General features: G+C 48.1%; 6 protein-coding genes across 6 annotated transcripts; 3 read left to right on the plus strand and 3 right to left on the minus strand.

Moving 5' to 3' along the window:
* Positions 1 to 57: 57 nt before the first annotated feature.
* Positions 58 to 1,529, plus strand: BDW43DRAFT_302772 (uncharacterized protein; the record flags this gene model as incomplete). Its single annotated transcript, XM_032045299.1, has 7 exons — positions 58 to 92; positions 122 to 276; positions 519 to 706; positions 846 to 1,064; position 1,095; positions 1,178 to 1,289; positions 1,409 to 1,529. The coding sequence occupies 7 exons, from the start codon at positions 58 to 60 to the stop codon at positions 1,527 to 1,529; spliced, it is 831 nt and encodes a 276-aa protein (XP_031896843.1).
* A 4,945-nt stretch (positions 1,530 to 6,474) lies between these two features.
* Positions 6,475 to 8,327, plus strand: BDW43DRAFT_321712 (phosphatase PAP2 family protein; the record flags this gene model as incomplete). Its single annotated transcript, XM_032049387.1, has 2 exons — positions 6,475 to 7,355; positions 7,430 to 8,327. Exons 1-2 carry the CDS (start codon positions 6,934 to 6,936, stop codon positions 8,325 to 8,327), a joined length of 1,320 nt encoding a protein of 439 aa, XP_031896844.1. The 5' UTR covers positions 6,475 to 6,933.
* Positions 8,328 to 10,115: 1,788 nt separating this feature from the next.
* BDW43DRAFT_287106 (pyridoxal phosphate-dependent transferase) lies at positions 10,116 to 10,967 on the minus strand. Its single transcript, XM_032043114.1, has 2 exons — positions 10,216 to 10,967; positions 10,116 to 10,144 (listed from the first exon to the last, which is right to left on the minus strand). The coding sequence occupies exon 1, from the start codon at positions 10,842 to 10,844 to the stop codon at positions 10,431 to 10,433; it is 414 nt and encodes a 137-aa protein (XP_031896845.1). The 5' UTR covers positions 10,845 to 10,967; the 3' UTR covers positions 10,116 to 10,144; positions 10,216 to 10,430.
* Positions 10,968 to 10,980: 13 nt separating this feature from the next.
* BDW43DRAFT_287109 (phospholipid:diacylglycerol acyltransferase) lies at positions 10,981 to 13,534 on the minus strand. Its single transcript, XM_032043115.1, has 3 exons — positions 12,964 to 13,534; positions 11,498 to 12,905; positions 10,981 to 11,355 (listed from the first exon to the last, which is right to left on the minus strand). Exons 1-3 carry the CDS (start codon positions 13,285 to 13,287, stop codon positions 11,213 to 11,215), a joined length of 1,875 nt encoding a protein of 624 aa, XP_031896846.1. The 5' UTR covers positions 13,288 to 13,534; the 3' UTR covers positions 10,981 to 11,212.
* A 48-nt stretch (positions 13,535 to 13,582) lies between these two features.
* BDW43DRAFT_287111 (peptide alpha-N-acetyltransferase MAK3) lies at positions 13,583 to 14,519 on the plus strand. Its single transcript, XM_032043116.1, has 2 exons — positions 13,583 to 14,079; positions 14,158 to 14,519. Exons 1-2 carry the CDS (start codon positions 13,696 to 13,698, stop codon positions 14,416 to 14,418), a joined length of 645 nt encoding a protein of 214 aa, XP_031896847.1. The 5' UTR covers positions 13,583 to 13,695; the 3' UTR covers positions 14,419 to 14,519.
* Positions 14,520 to 14,633: 114 nt separating this feature from the next.
* Positions 14,634 to 17,473, minus strand: BDW43DRAFT_287112 (uncharacterized protein). The gene has a single exon (XM_032043117.1). It carries the CDS (start codon positions 17,288 to 17,290, stop codon positions 14,759 to 14,761), a length of 2,532 nt encoding a protein of 843 aa, XP_031896848.1. The 5' UTR covers positions 17,291 to 17,473; the 3' UTR covers positions 14,634 to 14,758.
* Between the last annotated feature and the right edge of the window lie 154 nt (positions 17,474 to 17,627).

Raw genomic sequence — 17,627 nt, forward strand, 5'->3', positions numbered from 1 at the left:
TTGACTAGAAACGTTCACACCATTCACTTTTTCCTTGCAACTTTGCTTTTGCAATAGATGACCTTGCAATCCAAGAATGGCTTCACGGTTAAGTGTGTGGGGCAGCGCTCTGCGGCAAAAGCTATCATCCTCCCAAAAAGTCTCCCGTTTCATACTATTCTACACTTCCACCTGGGATTCCTCTGGAGTCTTTGCCTAGTTATCAGCCTGAGCATTGCTATTCACTTAGGATTGGAGATGTATACCTGGCCAGGTACCAGGTCTCAGGAAAGATTGGTTATGGGGCGCATTCCACAAGTTGGCTATGCCAGGATCTTCAGTGCGTTCCTCTTACAGCCGTCTCCAGCAAACCTCTCTCTTAGCAATTCACAATACCCAGAGAAAAAAAATATATTGAGGGTGTCTACGTCGCTGTCAACATACCCGACTGCAACTTGATCGCGAGTTTTATATCTATGAGTATTTACGAAAAGTCAGGTCTTTCTACCCTGAAAAATCGCTTATTCGCGGGCTTTAAGATTCATTCAATATCCGAGGACCTGCTGGAAATCCCCGCTGTTTAGTACTACAACCAATGCAGGAGTCACTCCTTGAGATGATGAAACTGAACCCAAAGCTTTTTAACTTACCGCTCCTTAAAATGACTGTCAAGCGACTACTATTGGCCCTTGACTTCTTGCATACTAAAGCCGGGAAATCCTTACTGGTATTCAGCCTTGCCATCATACTGCGCAGATAACTTGTTTTTAAGTGGAACTAGACTTGAGGACTAATAATTTAATACTTAGACTGGAGGATGACGGTATGCTAGCGGGTTTCTCAAAGACAGAAGCCAAAGGAAAGAGATACATGAATCATATACTATTTACCAAAGTAGAAGATTCCGTCGGCCGGCTGGAGGCAGAAGCTATGGACTCCCTATGCTGTGTGCTTTTAGCGAGGCACAAATTAGACAAAGACAGCAGACTGGACCATTTGTCCAGCCACATATTTATAGGGCAGCGGAAATCATATTTGAGATGCCGTGGGGGAGTTCTGTCGATATTTGGAACCTGGCAGGCTTGGTAAGTGCAGCACTTCTACAGACACTATAGGGTTAATTTACTGATCAACCAGTAGATTTGGGACCTCTTTGAAGGGGAGCATTTATTAAGAGATGTATTTGACTAGAAGGGAGGCCATGACCTGTTCAAACACCGGGCGCTTATGGTTTCTCTGATTAGGACACCGCCAGGAAAATTTGTTGGACGTAGTGAGATGACGGAGCAATGTTTTGACTTCAGCGGTAGGTACCTAACTTCGTTAAGAGGGAAAAAAAGAAGGTAAAGGAGAAGGGGAAAAAAAAAAGGATTCCCGGCTACAGCCATCTGACACGTATACAGGCGCCTGGACTGCCATGAAGATGCAGTCATACCGTTGGTCTCGCTGAGAGCTTACAGAGGCGACTGTCCGGGCAAGCGAAAGGGCTGTTTATCCAGTTTTTGAGGTCAATGCTCAAAAGGCATGACAAACCAGCCATCATGCATTGAGAACCTGAAATTGTGTGTCTGGTCAAAAGCAAAGAACAAAACCTCAAAACTGGGTAACTTCCTTGTCTTCTAAGCATTTAGCCACCAGGCAACCTGGAGCTTGAAGCGTGATGGAGTGAAGTTACCAACGAACTTTCCCCTAGACTTCAGTAGAATATGCCAGAGCGCATCTAGGGCACCGCTCCAAATGATCGGATTTTTCAATTCTCGATAACAACGGGCTTAACTGTCTTAAAAACCGTCTACTCCCAGGACCCAACACCTCGAAGCTGAGTGCATCCCGACGGGTATGCCACAAGTTTATACTTATTTATAGTCTACTTTATGTAGAAAGCCGCCTTCCCGGACGAGCTTAGTCACTAGGGACTTTTCACATCTACTTGCACGCATACGGTCGTCTCTTTTCCCAGCATAACTTAGTGTTTAGTTTTAACAACCATCGTAGCACATACTTATACGCAGCGTCGGATGAATTGTGCCCTTGACGTAGTTGTAAAAGGAGGAGAGGCAGTTGTGGGCGATCGAGTGAAAAGAATAGACTCTAGGAACCCAGGCTGTTGGGATTACGTGCGACTTCTATCTCCTGATGTGCGCATAGATTGAATACTCTTGTATGCGCAATGAACAGTAGATCTGAAGCTTCACCAGGGAGCCTTGCTACCAGGTCTACCACCGTAGCGGCCATTTACCGAGTACGAGGTACTACCTTACATAATGTGTCACTAGAAGACAATAAAAGACAACCTGAAGACATCGTAAGCCCTAAAACTCCATCACATCACCCTAAACCACTAACTGCCCGGAATAAATGATCTATCTAAGACCTGCCTCAGGATCTAGAACCACGTGACATTACAGTGAGATATTAGCCCATAAAGCTAGCAAAACGTATCAAAAACCCGCTAGCTAGGCTCCCTAGGTACTGTGCTATTTCAGGAACTAACCCATCAACTGGACTGTGTGCCTGTTCCTACACCCCAGACGAACACGTCTTCGAGACCCCAAACCCACCGCGCAGTCTGGTACCAGCATGCGCCATTCCCCACAAGCTACATTCTAACACATCTGACACGCGGGTGCCAAATTCCTTCCAACGCATTCCAGAACAAGCCCGGGAGATAATTGGACGAGGAAACATTCCCATGACATCATTTTCTGGCATGGAGAACGTGGTTAACCCATTTGTGGCTAGTAGTTGGGTTGGAAGAAGCACTGCCACTGCAGCGCCTCGTTGGATTGGCTGGTGCCTGGTGAATGCGAGGCGGGTTTCAGGTTGCGGTCAATGTAGGGATTTGTGATTGTTTTGGTCAGGCTTGTCTGGACTCTGTTGTACTGTGTAATATTGGATTTGAGTAACAAAGGCTTTTACCTACGAGTTGTAAGTTTGGGAATGAAATGCCGGGGTATGACAAATAGGATGAGGTTGGTTTCAGTGCGTTGTACCTGCATTAGGGGTTGTTCTTTGTCTGGTATAAATTACATTACGATAATGATAGCAAGGCATAGATAGCTCTAGGTTGCAGGATTTTTCTCTTTTCTCCTTCATCTCTTTTTTATTTTTTATTCCTTTTCGGGAAGATGGGGTGTACTCCATCGTGAGGCTCTTCCTAGCTTACTTTGTCCAAGATATATTGGGAAGCTTGCCGTAGCCCTAACTGGGACAGAGGCGATATCACCTCTCGAATCATTGGTTCTGTACATTGTCTATTTTACAGATAAAAGGCTTTTCGAGATATAAATAGAAGTCTGGCTGTACACATAACTAGCTATTGCTACTTACCTAACATTCGAGAACCCCACAGACAGACACGTATAGGAGTGAGTGCCTGTACAGGATACTCCGTACTGTTTCTCGATTTACAGTACATCGGTAGACAACAATAATACTTACAGCAGCATGGCTTGCACAAAATCAATATGTTGGTGCATTACTCCGGTAATGTTCTATGCTCTTTATGGAGATCAAGACAGCAAAAGTATCTATCATGCTCCTATGATTCGTTCAGCTCCAACAAATGCGATCGACTCCAGGATACAGCATGTGCGCTGTTCGACCTATCGGCCGTTCGGACAGTGAAGCGTTCTCGAGGGCGTCCAGTAGTATGTGTCGGATGGATAGATAGTGTTGGATTTATGATGATTGTGCACCATTTTTGGTGAACCTTACGCAGGCTGAGAGGTGTTTGTGACATGGTCCCAATCATCCAGGCCAGAACTACTGCAGATCGCTGTATCTGTCGACCACCGTTAGCTAGATTCTTGGATTGGGGAACTGATTCAGGACGAAATCCAATTATTAAAGACGACGCCAAACGGAAACAATTCTATTCCCATGCAAGGGTCACGTTCTCAAATTTGAGGAGAAAAGAGGAAAGAAAAGTCAAAATATGGATCAGTGCAGTATGCAGGATGACCTCATGCAGACCTCCCGTGCAGAATGTCGGGATTCATTATTCGAGGACACGAGGGCAGCTCCCATCAGGTGATGTTGGGAATCACGGGGACCAACCACGGACTGAGAAAAGTATAGTACAGTACTAAGTCGGAATATACTGTAGGTCTACTGCAAGTGGTTTTTCACTTCTTGAGACATCAGAATCATGGAGTTCGGCCTTCCACGGCAAGCTCGGCGTCTATGATGTACGATGATGTATTCGATCTGTATTCAGACTCCATTTATAATTTAGAATCCTGTTTGAGTATGAATTATCATTAATTTTCCATCTTTTCTCGTTCACTATTTTTCTTTTCGCTTAGACTAACGAATTCCATGGTATGGCTGTGTTTTATTTTTCAATTTTTCTTGTCGCTGATCATGATCTGCTGAAAGCCTCCCCTTGAATCCTGCCTTATTTCCTTGGCGCTGGGCTCTGCTGTCATGGTCCGAGCTCATTAATCTCGGACGAATCCACTTTGGCGCCAGGCAACCAGCGTAGTTTACTACCCTGTTGTATTGGACGTTGAACGAATACGAGTGATGTAGGCCTATTTAAACTCCTCGATAGTGGTATGGAAAAAGCATATTTATAGTTCTATCGCTGGTATCGAAGTACGGGGTACAGCTCTCGATCTGCTGATTTATCCAAGAACTGTTAATTTGATACGATACTAGGTGAGCCTGGTGAGGCGCCTATCTGTTTCCCCAGTCATTTTCCCACCCATCCTTAATTTCGAGTACGAAGCTCACTATGCTTATACATCTTAATAGATTAAAATAATATATGATTATATCATGCTGAACAATAACATATTGGGGCAAAGCTGAAACTGCCGCACGGAGTACTGTTAATTGAACGTGTGCCATGGTCACCTGTCTCTTCTTACCCTCACTATTGGGAAACTTATATACCTACTAGTATTAATTGCTTGGATGCAGGACTTGATCAGCTCCGCTCGGCGCGGCTTGCCGTGATCTTCTTACAGCGGTTTTGGTTTGGTATGGTTCCAATATATTACCAGACGGTAATGTGTATGAGTCGACTCGTGTGCCCAATAATGGGCTACTAGTTCCCCTGGTGGACTCAAGAGTAATATGATTACTTAAGTTACTACCTACACTGTCTTGGTCAGGGATATGTTTACTCCTGCGGTGTCACTTCATCTACGCATCTAGCAAGGTACCGATAGCACTTTCCAACTGCAGGGTGTTGTTTTGACATGGAACAAGATGAAGGTTTTTTATTATTTTTTTTCTTTGCGGTTTTCTCAGGTTTTCTTTTCTTTTCCGTTAAAAAAAAAATTTTAGATGGCTGGAACCAAAAGTCTTTTCTCTTTTTTTTTTTCGGGACGAAACTAAAGCACATGTTGGCTGACTGTGTTGGGCGGCTATTGGCTGAGCCTCTGGTAGGAAGTTGAAGTCTTACGATGTTTAGATAAAATGGGGACTTCATACTTTTGCACTATTGTAATCTGCCGATCGGAGTCTCTTTTCGGGTCCGCTTTTCAGATCCATTCAAGGAGAATGTCCCCATCTGATTATTGTCCAAGCCGAGTCTTTTATACGGAGCATAAAAAAAGGGGAGAGGGCAGAAGTCAAAGGACGTGCCCCTTTGCTAGTAGTTTAGATACGTCCGGAGTACACACTCAGGGACGGCGGGTCGTGGCTGCAGGTTAATCGGCGATTTCTTTGGCCGGCCAGTGTGACCGTTGTGGATTAAGCGAAATTGATTAGGGAGATCCACGACTTCCCGTTGGCCCTTGGATCTCCTAGTGGGGCATCATTCCCAAATCATAAAGGAAATCCTAGAGGTCTGTGACAGTGATGACTGGACTGATGGTTTAACTAGGATGGGAAAAGACATGGATGTCGGCGCGTATTACCTACTTTTAATTTTTGATTTCCTTTCTTTTCTTTTTTTCCCTGCCGCCGTCTTTTTTATTTCCTAGTAAATCTCATCACCTTTGTCACATTTTTTTTTTTCTTTCCTTTATATAATGTTGGAGGGTCGGCATCTATTATTCCCGTATGTTCCGAACCTCCGCCGTATCCGCCAGTCGACAAGGCTGTAAGTTGTAATTGAATGGGGCGGATTCGGACATAATCCGTTGTAGTGCCGGACTCTGGAGAGGACCGAAAAATTTTCTGGCCAAAGATTTTTCTGTCATCGAGACTTCTCCATTCAGGCACCTCGGGTCCGGATTTTCATTTGGGTTCCTCGGTACCTCCTGAGGGGGGACTAGGCCCGTTTTAGGATGGATGCTGGCCTGGAAGGGGCTTAGCAGCATCGACAGGAGACCCCCGTTCGGGGTTAGTCGTGACGACAACGATACGGGCCCAATCAAGTAATTACGGATACCCCGTAATCGTATCCGCCGACGTCCGCCCCATCGCTCTTCACTTCCGTCACCTGCAAAATCCTCACGTATCGTCTCATTTACTACTTTACTTACCTGATTACTTCTTTCTTCCTTCTCCCTCTTCTTTCTCCTCACCTTCTCGTCCCCTCCCTTCTTGCCCTTTTTACCTCCACGTCCACCACGATCTCTCCGGCTCCGTGGCCATCTACAACTCCCCCTCGCGACTTGATCTCGTTCCTGGTTTTCTCAGTCTTCCGGCCCTTACGGTCCGCCTTGCGTCAGAGGAACCCTTGCAACGTGACCTCCACTAGACACATCCTCGTTTGGCCGCTGGAGACCGGAGCCCGCGCTCCCAACTATAATTCAATTAATCAATAAACAACTGTTTATTTCTCCGCCTGCCGCTGCCTGCCAGTGATCGAAACGTTTTCCCCCCAATATCCGTCACGTTGACGCCTAGAAGCCCCCTTTCCGACAGCTCCGCCGAGGGTTTGCTTACCTGGGATCCTCTCTGCTCGACTCCTCCACCCCTGTGAACCTTCTCGCCGTGACAATTGACCCTTCTAGCGGACATTCCCCCGAGTCTTGTGAGAGACTCGCCGCAGAGATGAATCCCACCCTTCCGTCATGGAAGGATCGAACGCAAAACCAGTTCGGGAAGCTTCAAATCCAAGTACCATGGCGCTCGATCCAGCTCCTGGTCCCGCATCGCATGCGACGGAAAATCCGCTCGAAGCTGAGGAGTAGGATATCTCCTACTTCCTCGATATCTTCGTTGCAAACCTCGTTCTCACCTGTGGACACGCTCCGGTCACTACAAAGCCATCGGTGGACGACGTATGACTTTCAATATTTGCTGTTATTAATCGTTGCGATCTTCTCTTTGACGGTCATTGAGTCGCCCGGGCCGCTAGGGAAGACCGCCATGTTCACAATGTACATTGTCGCTCTTCTGCTCCCCATCACTCGTCAGTTCTTTCTGCCGTTTCTTCCCATTGCCGGGTGGCTCCTCTTTTTCTACGCATGCCAGTAAGTCAACCCATCGGTCTCCTAGAACATGACTTCCTCTAGAGAAGGGCAATTGCTGACCAAGTGCACTCTAGATTCATTCCAAGCGATTGGCGCCCTGCTATCTGGGTCCGGGTGCTACCGGCCCTGGAGAACATCCTGTACGGCGCCAACATTAGCAACATTCTGTCTGCTCATCAGAGTGTTGTGCTCGATGTGCTAGCCTGGCTTCCGTATGGTATTTGCCATTACGGTGCTCCTTTCGTCGTATCTCTCATCATGTTCGTTTTCGGCCCCCCCGGCACTGTGCCCATCTTCGCGCGGACCTTCGGGTACATCAGCATGCTTGCAGTGACCATTCAGCTGTTCTTTCCATGCTCGCCGCCATGGTACGAGAACCTGTATGGTCTGGCGCCGGCCGACTATTCGATGCCCGGTAACCCAGCGGGTCTTGCTCGTATCGATAAGCTCTTCGGCATCGACCTCTACACATCCGGATTTAGACAATCTCCGGTCGTGTTTGGTGCGTTTCCATCGCTGCACGCCGCTGATTCGACTCTAGCCGCTCTCTTCATGAGCCAAGTTTTTCCTCGCCTCAAGCCGTTGTTTGTGACTTACACCCTGTGGATGTGGTGGGCCACGATGTATCTGTCTCACCACTATGCGGTTGATCTGGTTGGTGGCGGGCTTTTGGCCACAGTCGCTTTCTATTTCGCAAAGACTCGGTTCATGCCCCGCGTTCAAGCCGACAAGATGTTCCGCTGGGACTACGACTACGTGGAATTCGGGGATTCATCCCGGGGATACGGCTACGACCTAGCTGACTACGATGGCGACTTCAACCTCGACAGCGACGAGTGGACGGTTGGTTCTTCTTCCTCCGTCTCCTCCGGCTCCTCGAGTCCCGTGGATGATCATTATACCTGGGAGGGTGAGACTCTTGCCTCCCCTGCTTCCGACATCGAGTCCGGAAGACATATGATCAGCCCATGATTCAGCTTCATCGACTTGCATATACCGCGCTCTCGTTTTTCATCTATTGACGAACGGCGTTTTGACTATTTTACGACATGCATTGAGCAGACTTCGACACATATATTTTTAATACGACTGTTTTCTCTTCGGCCCGTCCGGCTTAATGGTATCATTTATGGGACGGAATCGCCTGGATACGGCCGCTTTCCGCTCGCATTTTCAACTGTACATGCATACGTTGTTGCGAAATCAGTTGGGCTGTACGGTGTGATCCTACAGCCCCTAGTCTCCTTGAAACTCCGTCAATAATCTTAATACCAAAGGCCTTGCAGATTTGGCGCGCTTTTCGTTGTCCAAGAGCTTGAGCTTACTGGTGCCCTCGGAGTCATTCGCTTGTACACTTCTCCCTCCTGGAGTTTTCTAGGTCGGATAACGATCTCGCCCTCTTCCAACTACTGTCTTTCGCTATTCTCTAGCTGGTCGAGCTCTTCACTTCGTTTTTATTTCTTGTGCTCGGCCAGGTACATATCTTTTTTTCTCTTTTTCTTTTTTTAAATTCACATTCACGTCGGTCGCTCACACCATTGGCGCCTTGGATTAGGGACCATGATGGAAAGAGAAAAGTACTGGGGGCGCCTTTTGCATGCACTTCACTCGTTGTGCTTAGAAGGGGTTGATGCTTGTTTAATGACCTTTGCATTGGCATATAGAGAGGGGCCAGGATCGCTTGTTTCCCCCTCGCGTGGTGGTTCGTCTTGGAGCATATATTGATTTTTCTATAAAGAGGACACTGGTGACGCGGAGCGGCAGTTCTGATCCGTTTGCATTCACCAGAAACATGGAAACCTTGGGGAGGCTCTAGTAGTTGAGGGATGGGCGTCAGATACAGACGGAGTCATCATCTTGAGCCCCTGGGTACGGTACCCAAAGGTTGAAACCTTTTTTGCTATTGAAAACACTTTACGACCCGATGTCTCTCTGCTTTATATGATCATTCATATTGGAATGTGTCTCACAGAGGGCATTGGATGATTATTTTTTTTACCCCCACCCCCTATGGCATTATTATTAATTATAATTCCATCGGTAGCGTTATGATTTATGAAAACCTTTGTACATTACTGTTTGATTCTTGTGTGTATACATCTTTTTGGCTTGAACAATTTCAATGACCTTCCGAATTACTTGAATATGCATTCTTCAGTCGATAGTAGATATTGTAGTGTGTAGTGTGTAACTGAACTGGCTTTCTAGCGTCGACTTAATAACCAAAACCGATAGTATGTACTTCTCTTTTTTCTATACACTAGACTACTAGCAACATGGAACCTGCAATTCTCCCATTTTCCAAAGCAGCGGTAACGACAACAAGGAAACAGTCTTTAGACACTTTCCCCATCCTTCGATACTAATCGCTTACCTTCGGCCATGAGAGACTCGCTTCCCGCTTCCACTTGTCTCCGACCAAGTGGACAGGGGCGGATGCTTCGCCATTGACAAGGGCCTGGAATGCCGACGACGCCGACGGCAGAGTCTTCTGAAGATAAAATCCCGTTAACAGAGAGATCTGTTGCGTCTCGGTGGCGGATTCTTCGCTTTTGCCCTTTTCCCACGAGGTCGAAAGGATCTGAAGGATGATGGGCTTGGTTTGAACTACACTCTTAACCTTGCAACCATTGTAATCTCCATAAGAATTCCGGTGATCCCTCGTCCACTTGAGGAGTATAAAACCAACAGCTTCCTCTGAGTAGAAGACATAGGGAGTCCACGGAAGTGAACTCTAATCACGGAGACCTTTCGAAATAGCGGCGAGACCGTCTTCCAGCCGGGCCAGGGTAGGCCAACAGAAGCCTAGCCCAAAAAAAGGTATTAGGCATTTTCGAACTAATGGCCGGGTCCGACATAGGTGCCATGCCCGAGCAACAACCGCTGGTAGAAAGCGTCCGTTCCTCTGGGTTCCTGTTCTATGTGGGGAAAGCATACCACTCCTCCCTCGGGACAGACCCATTCAAGTAGATCCCCATTCTTAATTCAACTCTCCACAATATTGAGACGCTTGCTCATCTCAGCATTTGCTGAGCCCAGGATCTCGTCCTTTTGTTGTAATACCTGTTCCCCGACTCACTCGTCAAGTACGCTACCGCTAACCGAGGTTTGCTCTTTGGCCGCCAGGAATGTCTCCTGAAGCCCGGAGCTCTTGGTAACCAACCATCCGATTCGGATGCCAGGCGGGCCATGCAGATTTGAGAGCGAACAAACACTGATGACGTGATCCCCTAGAGTGGCGGCAATCAGAAACGGAGTGGAGTATGTAATGTCTCGATATGTCTCATCGACCAGAAGCAAGCAGTCCCTGTCCTTCGTTAGGGTAACGAATTGATCCAGGGTTTCCCGAGAGATGACGGTTCCGGTTGGACTATGCAGGGCAGTAATCGATACCATTTTAGATTTTTGGCTGCATAGCATTTCGGACTGCCGATAGATCTGGCTGAAACTCCGAGTCGAAAGTGAGATCGATATAAGTGATGAGGACATCGTACTTGTCTAGAGCCGAATCACCGACGATGAGCTCGCGAAGGTTGGCCGAGCCTCGATGCTCATTGTAAAGAAAGGTGAGATTGGGAACTTGCTGCAACTTGAGCGATGTACATCCTTTCCCGTTCATTAATAGGGTTCATTGATATCAATTGATCGTTTATGATATCTAAAATCTGTCTTGTCTGTCTATACATGGCCTCTCCGGTCCCCCATGAGCATGAAAAAAGGGATATAACATCGTCCGTCTCCCCTAACCATAATACAACACAGAATTACTGTATAATAGATATACGCTGAAAGTTAAGTCATAGAGAGAAAGAAAGAAAGAAAGAAAGAGAATGTAGAAAGGAAGGGTATTAAATCTATTACTCTTCGAAGATCTGCACCCGGTCTGCGTATTCTTTGATTTTAGAGACAAAGGTTTCTTCGATTTCGTCGCCGTGACCGCCTGCGACGCGGAGGATGAGCTCGTTGAGAGAAGCCCGGCCGAGGATGTCAACGTGGTCGCCTTTAACTTGGTTAGTGGAGATTTCTCTTGTGTGAGATTTGAAGAGCGGTGGGAATTGAGTAGGATATAATTGTGAGGGGGTTGGACTCGATGTAGGTAGGTAGTAGGGTTGTCTAGAAGAGAGAAGATGGTAGCGACGTACCTGTGTTTGGACCACCGCGTGCAGAGAAACGGTCTGGCTCGTGGGGCATTTCGAAGACCTTGATCTTGATTCCGGCCGGGTTATACCGTTTGATGTGCCATCCTTTGGCGCACATGTAGCCTGTGCTCAGTAGGTTGACGGTGCCGTCGCCTTCGCCCATGATAACGCCGTGGTCGACCCCGTCGTTGTTGGTGACAGTGGTGTCAATACTTACGTTCAGGCTGACCAGGGGATCGCGCTCTTCCTGGTAGAAGTAGCTGCGTTCGGTTGGCTTGCCGACGCCATAGAAGCAGTAGATTTTCATATCCGGGGCCAACGGCAATCGGGCTTCAAGGGGATTGAGCCATGTGCGAGGGTCATTTTCATTTGCTTCGACTTCCGCGGTAGTATGTGCGACGCCGTGCGAATAGCTAGTTAGGACTAGGTTGCGATACCACTCATCGCTCAGGTCCATAAGATACGACAAGCTTTCAGATACGGTGAGATTCTTGGAAGTCAAGGATGAATTGCTCTCCCGAAACTTCAGCAGGCTTCCGTAAGTCATGGACTGGCCGGGCAGGTCGTCCGGAGCCCAAGTCGAATTGCCCCATACGGCTTCTCCGCCCTTGGGGAGCATGCTCGAGATACCAGGCATGGCTCGGAAGATCTCAGCTCGTTCCTCCTTGGACAAGAATTTCTCCAGTCCGTACACGGCAAAGGCGTTTAGTTGGGCAGTATCTCTCATCTCACCCGACAGGACAGCCGTCAAACCTTTGACGGCGCCCAGCATGCACCCACTAATGTTGATCCAGGAGGCAATATGCTTGTTAACCCAGTCACTGCCTCCGTTACCGTATTCCGGATGTTCCACCCATTTGAAAAAGTAGAGCACAACTTGCGAGCCCATACTATGCGAAGCCAGAGTCACCTTTTCTCCCCTCACGAGAACGGCAGTCTCAATGTAGGACTTCAGCCGACTGAAGTACTGGTCACGGACCTCTAGGTTCAGGTAGGACAGTCTCCAATCATAAGCGGCAGTAAAAGCATTTGTCGGATCATACCCGATGGTCGCCAGGTTCTCGAGGATCTTATTCCAGATCCAATAACCGGTGATGAAGAAATCTGTCGCATCAAAGCCCTGGGCTGCTCGTAACTTGATTCCCGGTGGATCCAACCCGGTGTCCTTGTCCAGCATAATATGGTTCTTCCACCCTGCTTTATCTAAGACCAAAGCGCGCATCATGCTCCAACTGCCCCAGAGTCTCCGACGGAAGTACTGGCGGGAGGATATGTCGGTGCCCCAGCTCTCGAGTCCGGTAGAGATAACGCCGGGGATCATAACGATGGGATGCTTGGCTTCAATACCCTGCGACTGAAGCTGTAAACCGACGGAGAAGGAATCATAGCTGACGGCATCGCGTTCATGTTGCTGCCCGAGATTAACACAATCAGATTGAGATCGCCACCTGCATGAAGGGTTGACATACGGAAAACTCCCTCACATCCTTGACGATTCCCTGCGGTATAACATCCATCAACGCATCCAAATTCAAGTCCATCAAAGAATCAAGACTGATCACGTCCTGCTGGTTAGCGAAAAAAGCAGCGACAAGGATTCCGAAGATGCCACCCAGCACGAAGATGAGGCCATTGCGACGTTTGCTCCTTGGTTTAGTGACAAACGACTCTTTTTTCGGTTTTTCTGGCGCCGTCACGGCCTGAACTTCGGGCGATACTTCGCTTTCATCGCGAGCCGTGTCCGTTGAAGAGGACTGGGCATTGTCGTCCTTGGCCAGGCGACGGCGGAGCATATGGGCGACCGCCAGGAACACGGGAGAACAATGGAGGGGGAATTGACGGCCACGGAGGGGAAAAAAAATAAGGTGAACGACTTAGTCTGCAATATTCGATAAGAGAAAATGGTAAAGAAGAAGGAAAAGGAGAAGGGGAGAAATTAAAGAGCAGCGCACAAGAAAAAAAGAGCAGAAGAAGTTTAGAGATGGAAATCACATGCTTTTGGGAAGTTACAACCAGAAAAGGGACGTCATGAGATTCAAGTCAAAATCCATTTTCCATCTTTCCAAATACAATTTCGACTTCATTTCCCTCCCACCCACCCACTCACAACTCATAGCCATACACTTTGCGCTTGTCGCAGTTCCCATAAAAACAATATAGATTCATTGGATTCTCTCAATGAGTCCGAAAACGCGGCCGGAATGAGCCATGACGCTACTCCCACCGCAGTCTCCGCTGCACCACCGTCCGACCTCCGCTACACCCGTTATGACGGCGCACGCGAGGACGAATATGTCGCCGCCATGCGGCAACTAATCTCCAAAGACCTGTCCGAGCCGTACAGTATCTACGTATACCGGTATTTCCTGTACCAATGGGGTGACCTCTGTTTCATGGCCATGGACGATACACAGCCGGACCCCATGGTTGGTGTTGTGGTCTCGAAACTGGAACCGCATCGCGGTGGCCCGTTAAGAGGGTATATTGCTATGTTGGCGGTGCGCGAAGAGTATCGCGGCCGGGGAATTGCCACGAAATTGGTCAGAATGGCCATCGATGCGATGATTGCGCGTGATGCGGATGAGGTTTGTTTCACGGTCCCACCGAGTTTCACTTGTGCGTCCATCCGGAAAAGATTAGACTGATAGGTGCTCGTCATGCAGATCGCACTCGAGACTGAAATCACAAATACGGCGGCCATCAAGCTCTATGAGCGACTGGGTTTTCTGCGTAGTAAAAGGCTGCATCGATACTATCTAAACGGCAATTCGGCATATCGCTTGGTATTATATCTCAAGGAGGGTGTGGGATCTATCCGGACGTCTTACGATCCGTACGGACCGCCTGCTGATATTCGACCTGAAATGTCCGGTCCGATTGCTCCTCCACCGCCGGCTTTGCTTCATGGAAATGGCAACCGATGATGGATGAAATCAAATAGCCGATCGCTTCTTTTTGTGAATAGCATATAGACTACGCAATTATGACAATAGACAATATGAGTGATGAATACATATATGGGAAGATTTAATACAACCAATCGTTGGGTTCATGGGCAATAGTGGAAGTCTATTTCTAGGGTGTCTATACATGGCATTATATAGAAAAGGGGAGGGTTATTTTACAAAGGTATATGTACAAATAAGGCTGCTGAGCCCAAACTTCAACAAAGCGTATAATCGAGATATGTGGAAGATGTTGGAATTGAGTCATTGAGCAAAGGAGATGAGCATAGTTCAGCCCCAGGAGAGACTTCAACCATGTTCACTGCACATAGCTCGACTTTTTGCCCACAGGAACCTGAATGGCATTTTGCACCAACCACTGTGTGGGCCGAGGGATCCAATTCCACTCCTGATCCAGCACTGCTGCCGCCTCCAACATGATCCCCATTGACCTCAAAGGTCGGTACATCGGTCCACAATCTATATCACGTAGTATCAGTGCTGACGCCAGGCGTTGCTGCTTCTTACGCTCCTCACCAGCAGACGCGAAAGTCGCAAGATAGGCAACCGGGTTCCGATTGAACTCAGATGGTATAAACTTCGCGAGTTTGTCATCCAGTGGATAATGTGGAAGGTGAAGGTCAATTCCCACAATGACTTTGCCCGCGCTGGTGAGCCAAAGCTCATTGTACTGACCTCCACTTTTTCGATAGGATGCATTGCGAACGAGCGATGTAAGCACAGTCTGCCGCATTTTATGTGTCACGCCCTTATATATGCATGCGTATCTCCATAGCACACGGCAAGTATTATAGTGTCGTCCTTTGAAGGCCATCAGGAAAAGTCTCTCCCAAGCGTTTTTCTCGAGCTTCATCTCAGGGCGGTCGATGAATTGGAACAGATACCGGAGGAGGGAAAAGAGATCCTTGCGAAACATCGAGATGATTTGGGTGACGGTGCCACTATTGACAGCAAGACCTTGCGTTTTGCAAATGTGAAGTAATCGCTCCATGGTTGGAACGTCCTTCCGCGTGGCAGCGACACTCAACATCTGATTTATGAGTGATGGCGGGAACCAATTGGCACCACATGTGTCAATAAGCATATTGAAAAAAGACTCCACGCTTTTGCCACTCTCTAAATGTGCAAGAAAGGTTTCCTGTATCGTCACCTGCAACGCGGTCCGTATGGCGCTAGATCCGCTGAGATAGCCTTTCTCTATCATAAGCGAGACGAGAGCCCCCTTCGATTTCGGGGAGATAAGGCACTCGAGGAATGTAAGCCAGGTATCTGAATTCGGTCGGATATCCAATCGTGGCATTGTCATTAGGAACTGGTGGTATAACATCATATTCTGCCTCTGAGCCGCGAACTTCAACACGATGTTAAAGGAATCTACGGTTACGACATGCTCAGCGATGAGAAAGATGGTGCGCGCGTAGCCCACAAAATCTCGATCAAGGAGGAAAGAGAGCGCTGTATTGACGGCGGCGCTCGACAAGAAGCTATGGTACCGATCATTCTTGAACATTTTGACCAGAGATTTAGCGATTCTCCGATAGTGAGGATTGCCCTGAGGGGCGCCATAAGAAGGCACTGATCGTGTTAATTCATCCACTTGCTCCGCAAATTCTCTGACGCTCGACAAATTCTGCGATTGAGGGAGAAGCACATCCAAAGTCGCAGGGTCCTTAGCCCCTCTATATCGATCCCATACACCGTGAATAAGCGGCGCCGGTATATTTTTCCGCGCCATGGCTTCCATTGAAGGAAAAACTGGAATCGGTGGTTTCCGGATATCGACCAAAGGATCACCATTTTCTTGAAGGCTTTTCGTTTTTGCAATACGACCTTCGACCAATTCTACCACTCGTTTGGAGCCAGATAATACAACTTTCCTGTACTGACCCTCGCTTTCCCGTGGATGTAGCACATGAACCTTGCACCCATTGTGCACAGGCACATGCCAGATATTTTCCCTCATTGCCATGTCTGTAGCGCCCGCAAGAAGGGCAACGGTCTCCTCTGGTAATAGCATCTCTTTATATTGGATACCTGCCTTCTTCCATACGGTGGTATTCTGCTCCATTTCCTCGAGTAACTTTTGAATTTTAGGCCACAGTGTCCACCTCGCCCTCGATTTGGCTTCGGCTCGCTCGTTGAAGTACATTCGAAACCGTAATTTCCGTCTATCTCTGACTGACAACCTCTTCATAATAGCACGCGTTCTCTCTTGAACCGGGCCTTTGGGAGCGGCCGCCAATGGTCTCGTATGGGTCTTGAGGTCTCTGCCTTTCGCGGAGTTACCTGATTTCGGGGGTGATGGCGGATGGTAAATGTGAGGTCTGGACTGAATGTCGGCAAATATATTAAACAAGCGTTTTCGTCTCGCTCCAAGCGACTTATCTTCTTCCGCAGAAGCAGGAAACGAAGGGTTGGTGTCGTCCGTAGTGTGTCCATGCGGGGAAAACTCGTCGCGTCCGCTCTCGCTCTCAGCCTGCTCAGTCTGGCCATTTTCCAGTGTACTGGTAGACGCTTCGTGCTGCTGTGAGCTTCCAGCATCCTCAGTTACATCCGGTCTAACAGCATTGTTACTGGAAGCCCACCGTCTCGTAGAACCACCAAGCGACAACCTCCTGTGCGTCCCCGGACCAAATCCGCCCGCGTTGCGCAGTCTCGTGGTACTTGTAGGGGTATATTGAGCTGTTGAGATTGATCTCCGGTGACGAACTGCAGCTGTGAACCAGCGGGGATACAGGAATAGGAGAGGTTCTTCGGGGGGAGCCGCAATGGTGTCTAAGACGGTGGGCAATACATGTCTTTTCAGACACGGGTGGCCACGCGACAGCATCGAGGAATATGCGGAGCAAGTGTCAGAGTCATGGAAAGGGTGAAAGGCCGGGTATAAACTAGGATTGACTCCTGTCTGGAGAGGTCTTTATTTCGAGCTGCGGCGAAGCTCTTCCGACGCGGAGGCTCCAGAAAATGTTTGCTGAGTTAGAATGGCAGGCGGTCAGCGTTCTCCAACTATCGGACCGACAAGTCGCCGTAAACTTGTATAAACTATATTCAGAGAAATTTTATGAGCGTAAAATGATGGAAATAAGAATAAATTACTATCGTGATATGAAAAATGCCAATGAGAAATGGATTGGGTGACCATGAAGAAGGTACACCTGACCGTACAG

Source organism: Aspergillus alliaceus (assembly GCF_009176365.1).
Source record: "Aspergillus alliaceus strain CBS 536.65 unplaced genomic scaffold BDW43scaffold_47, whole genome shotgun sequence".
In the NCBI taxonomy this organism is placed as follows: domain Eukaryota; kingdom Fungi; phylum Ascomycota; class Eurotiomycetes; order Eurotiales; family Aspergillaceae; genus Aspergillus; species Aspergillus alliaceus.

Coding starts and splice junctions, on each gene's coding strand:
- BDW43DRAFT_287109 (XM_032043115.1), bottom strand. CDS start 13,287: ATGCTCCGCCGTCGCCTGGCCAAGGACGACAATGCCCAGTCCTCTTCA. Junction 12,906..12,963: donor AGGATGTGAGGGAGTTTTCC/GTATGTCAACCC, acceptor AATCTCGGGCAG/CAACATGAACGCGATGCCGT. Junction 11,356..11,497: donor ACGCGGTGGTCCAAACACAG/GTACGTCGCTAC, acceptor ACCAAGTTAAAG/GCGACCACGTTGACATCCTC.
- BDW43DRAFT_287106 (XM_032043114.1), bottom strand. CDS start 10,844: ATGTCCTCATCACTTATATCGATCTCACTTTCGACTCGGAGTTTCAGC.
- BDW43DRAFT_287112 (XM_032043117.1), bottom strand. CDS start 17,290: ATGCTGTCGCGTGGCCACCCGTGTCTGAAAAGACATGTATTGCCCACC.
- BDW43DRAFT_287111 (XM_032043116.1), top strand. CDS start 13,696: ATGAGCCATGACGCTACTCCCACCGCAGTCTCCGCTGCACCACCGTCC. Junction 14,080..14,157: donor TTGCGCGTGATGCGGATGAG/GTTTGTTTCACG, acceptor CTCGTCATGCAG/ATCGCACTCGAGACTGAAAT.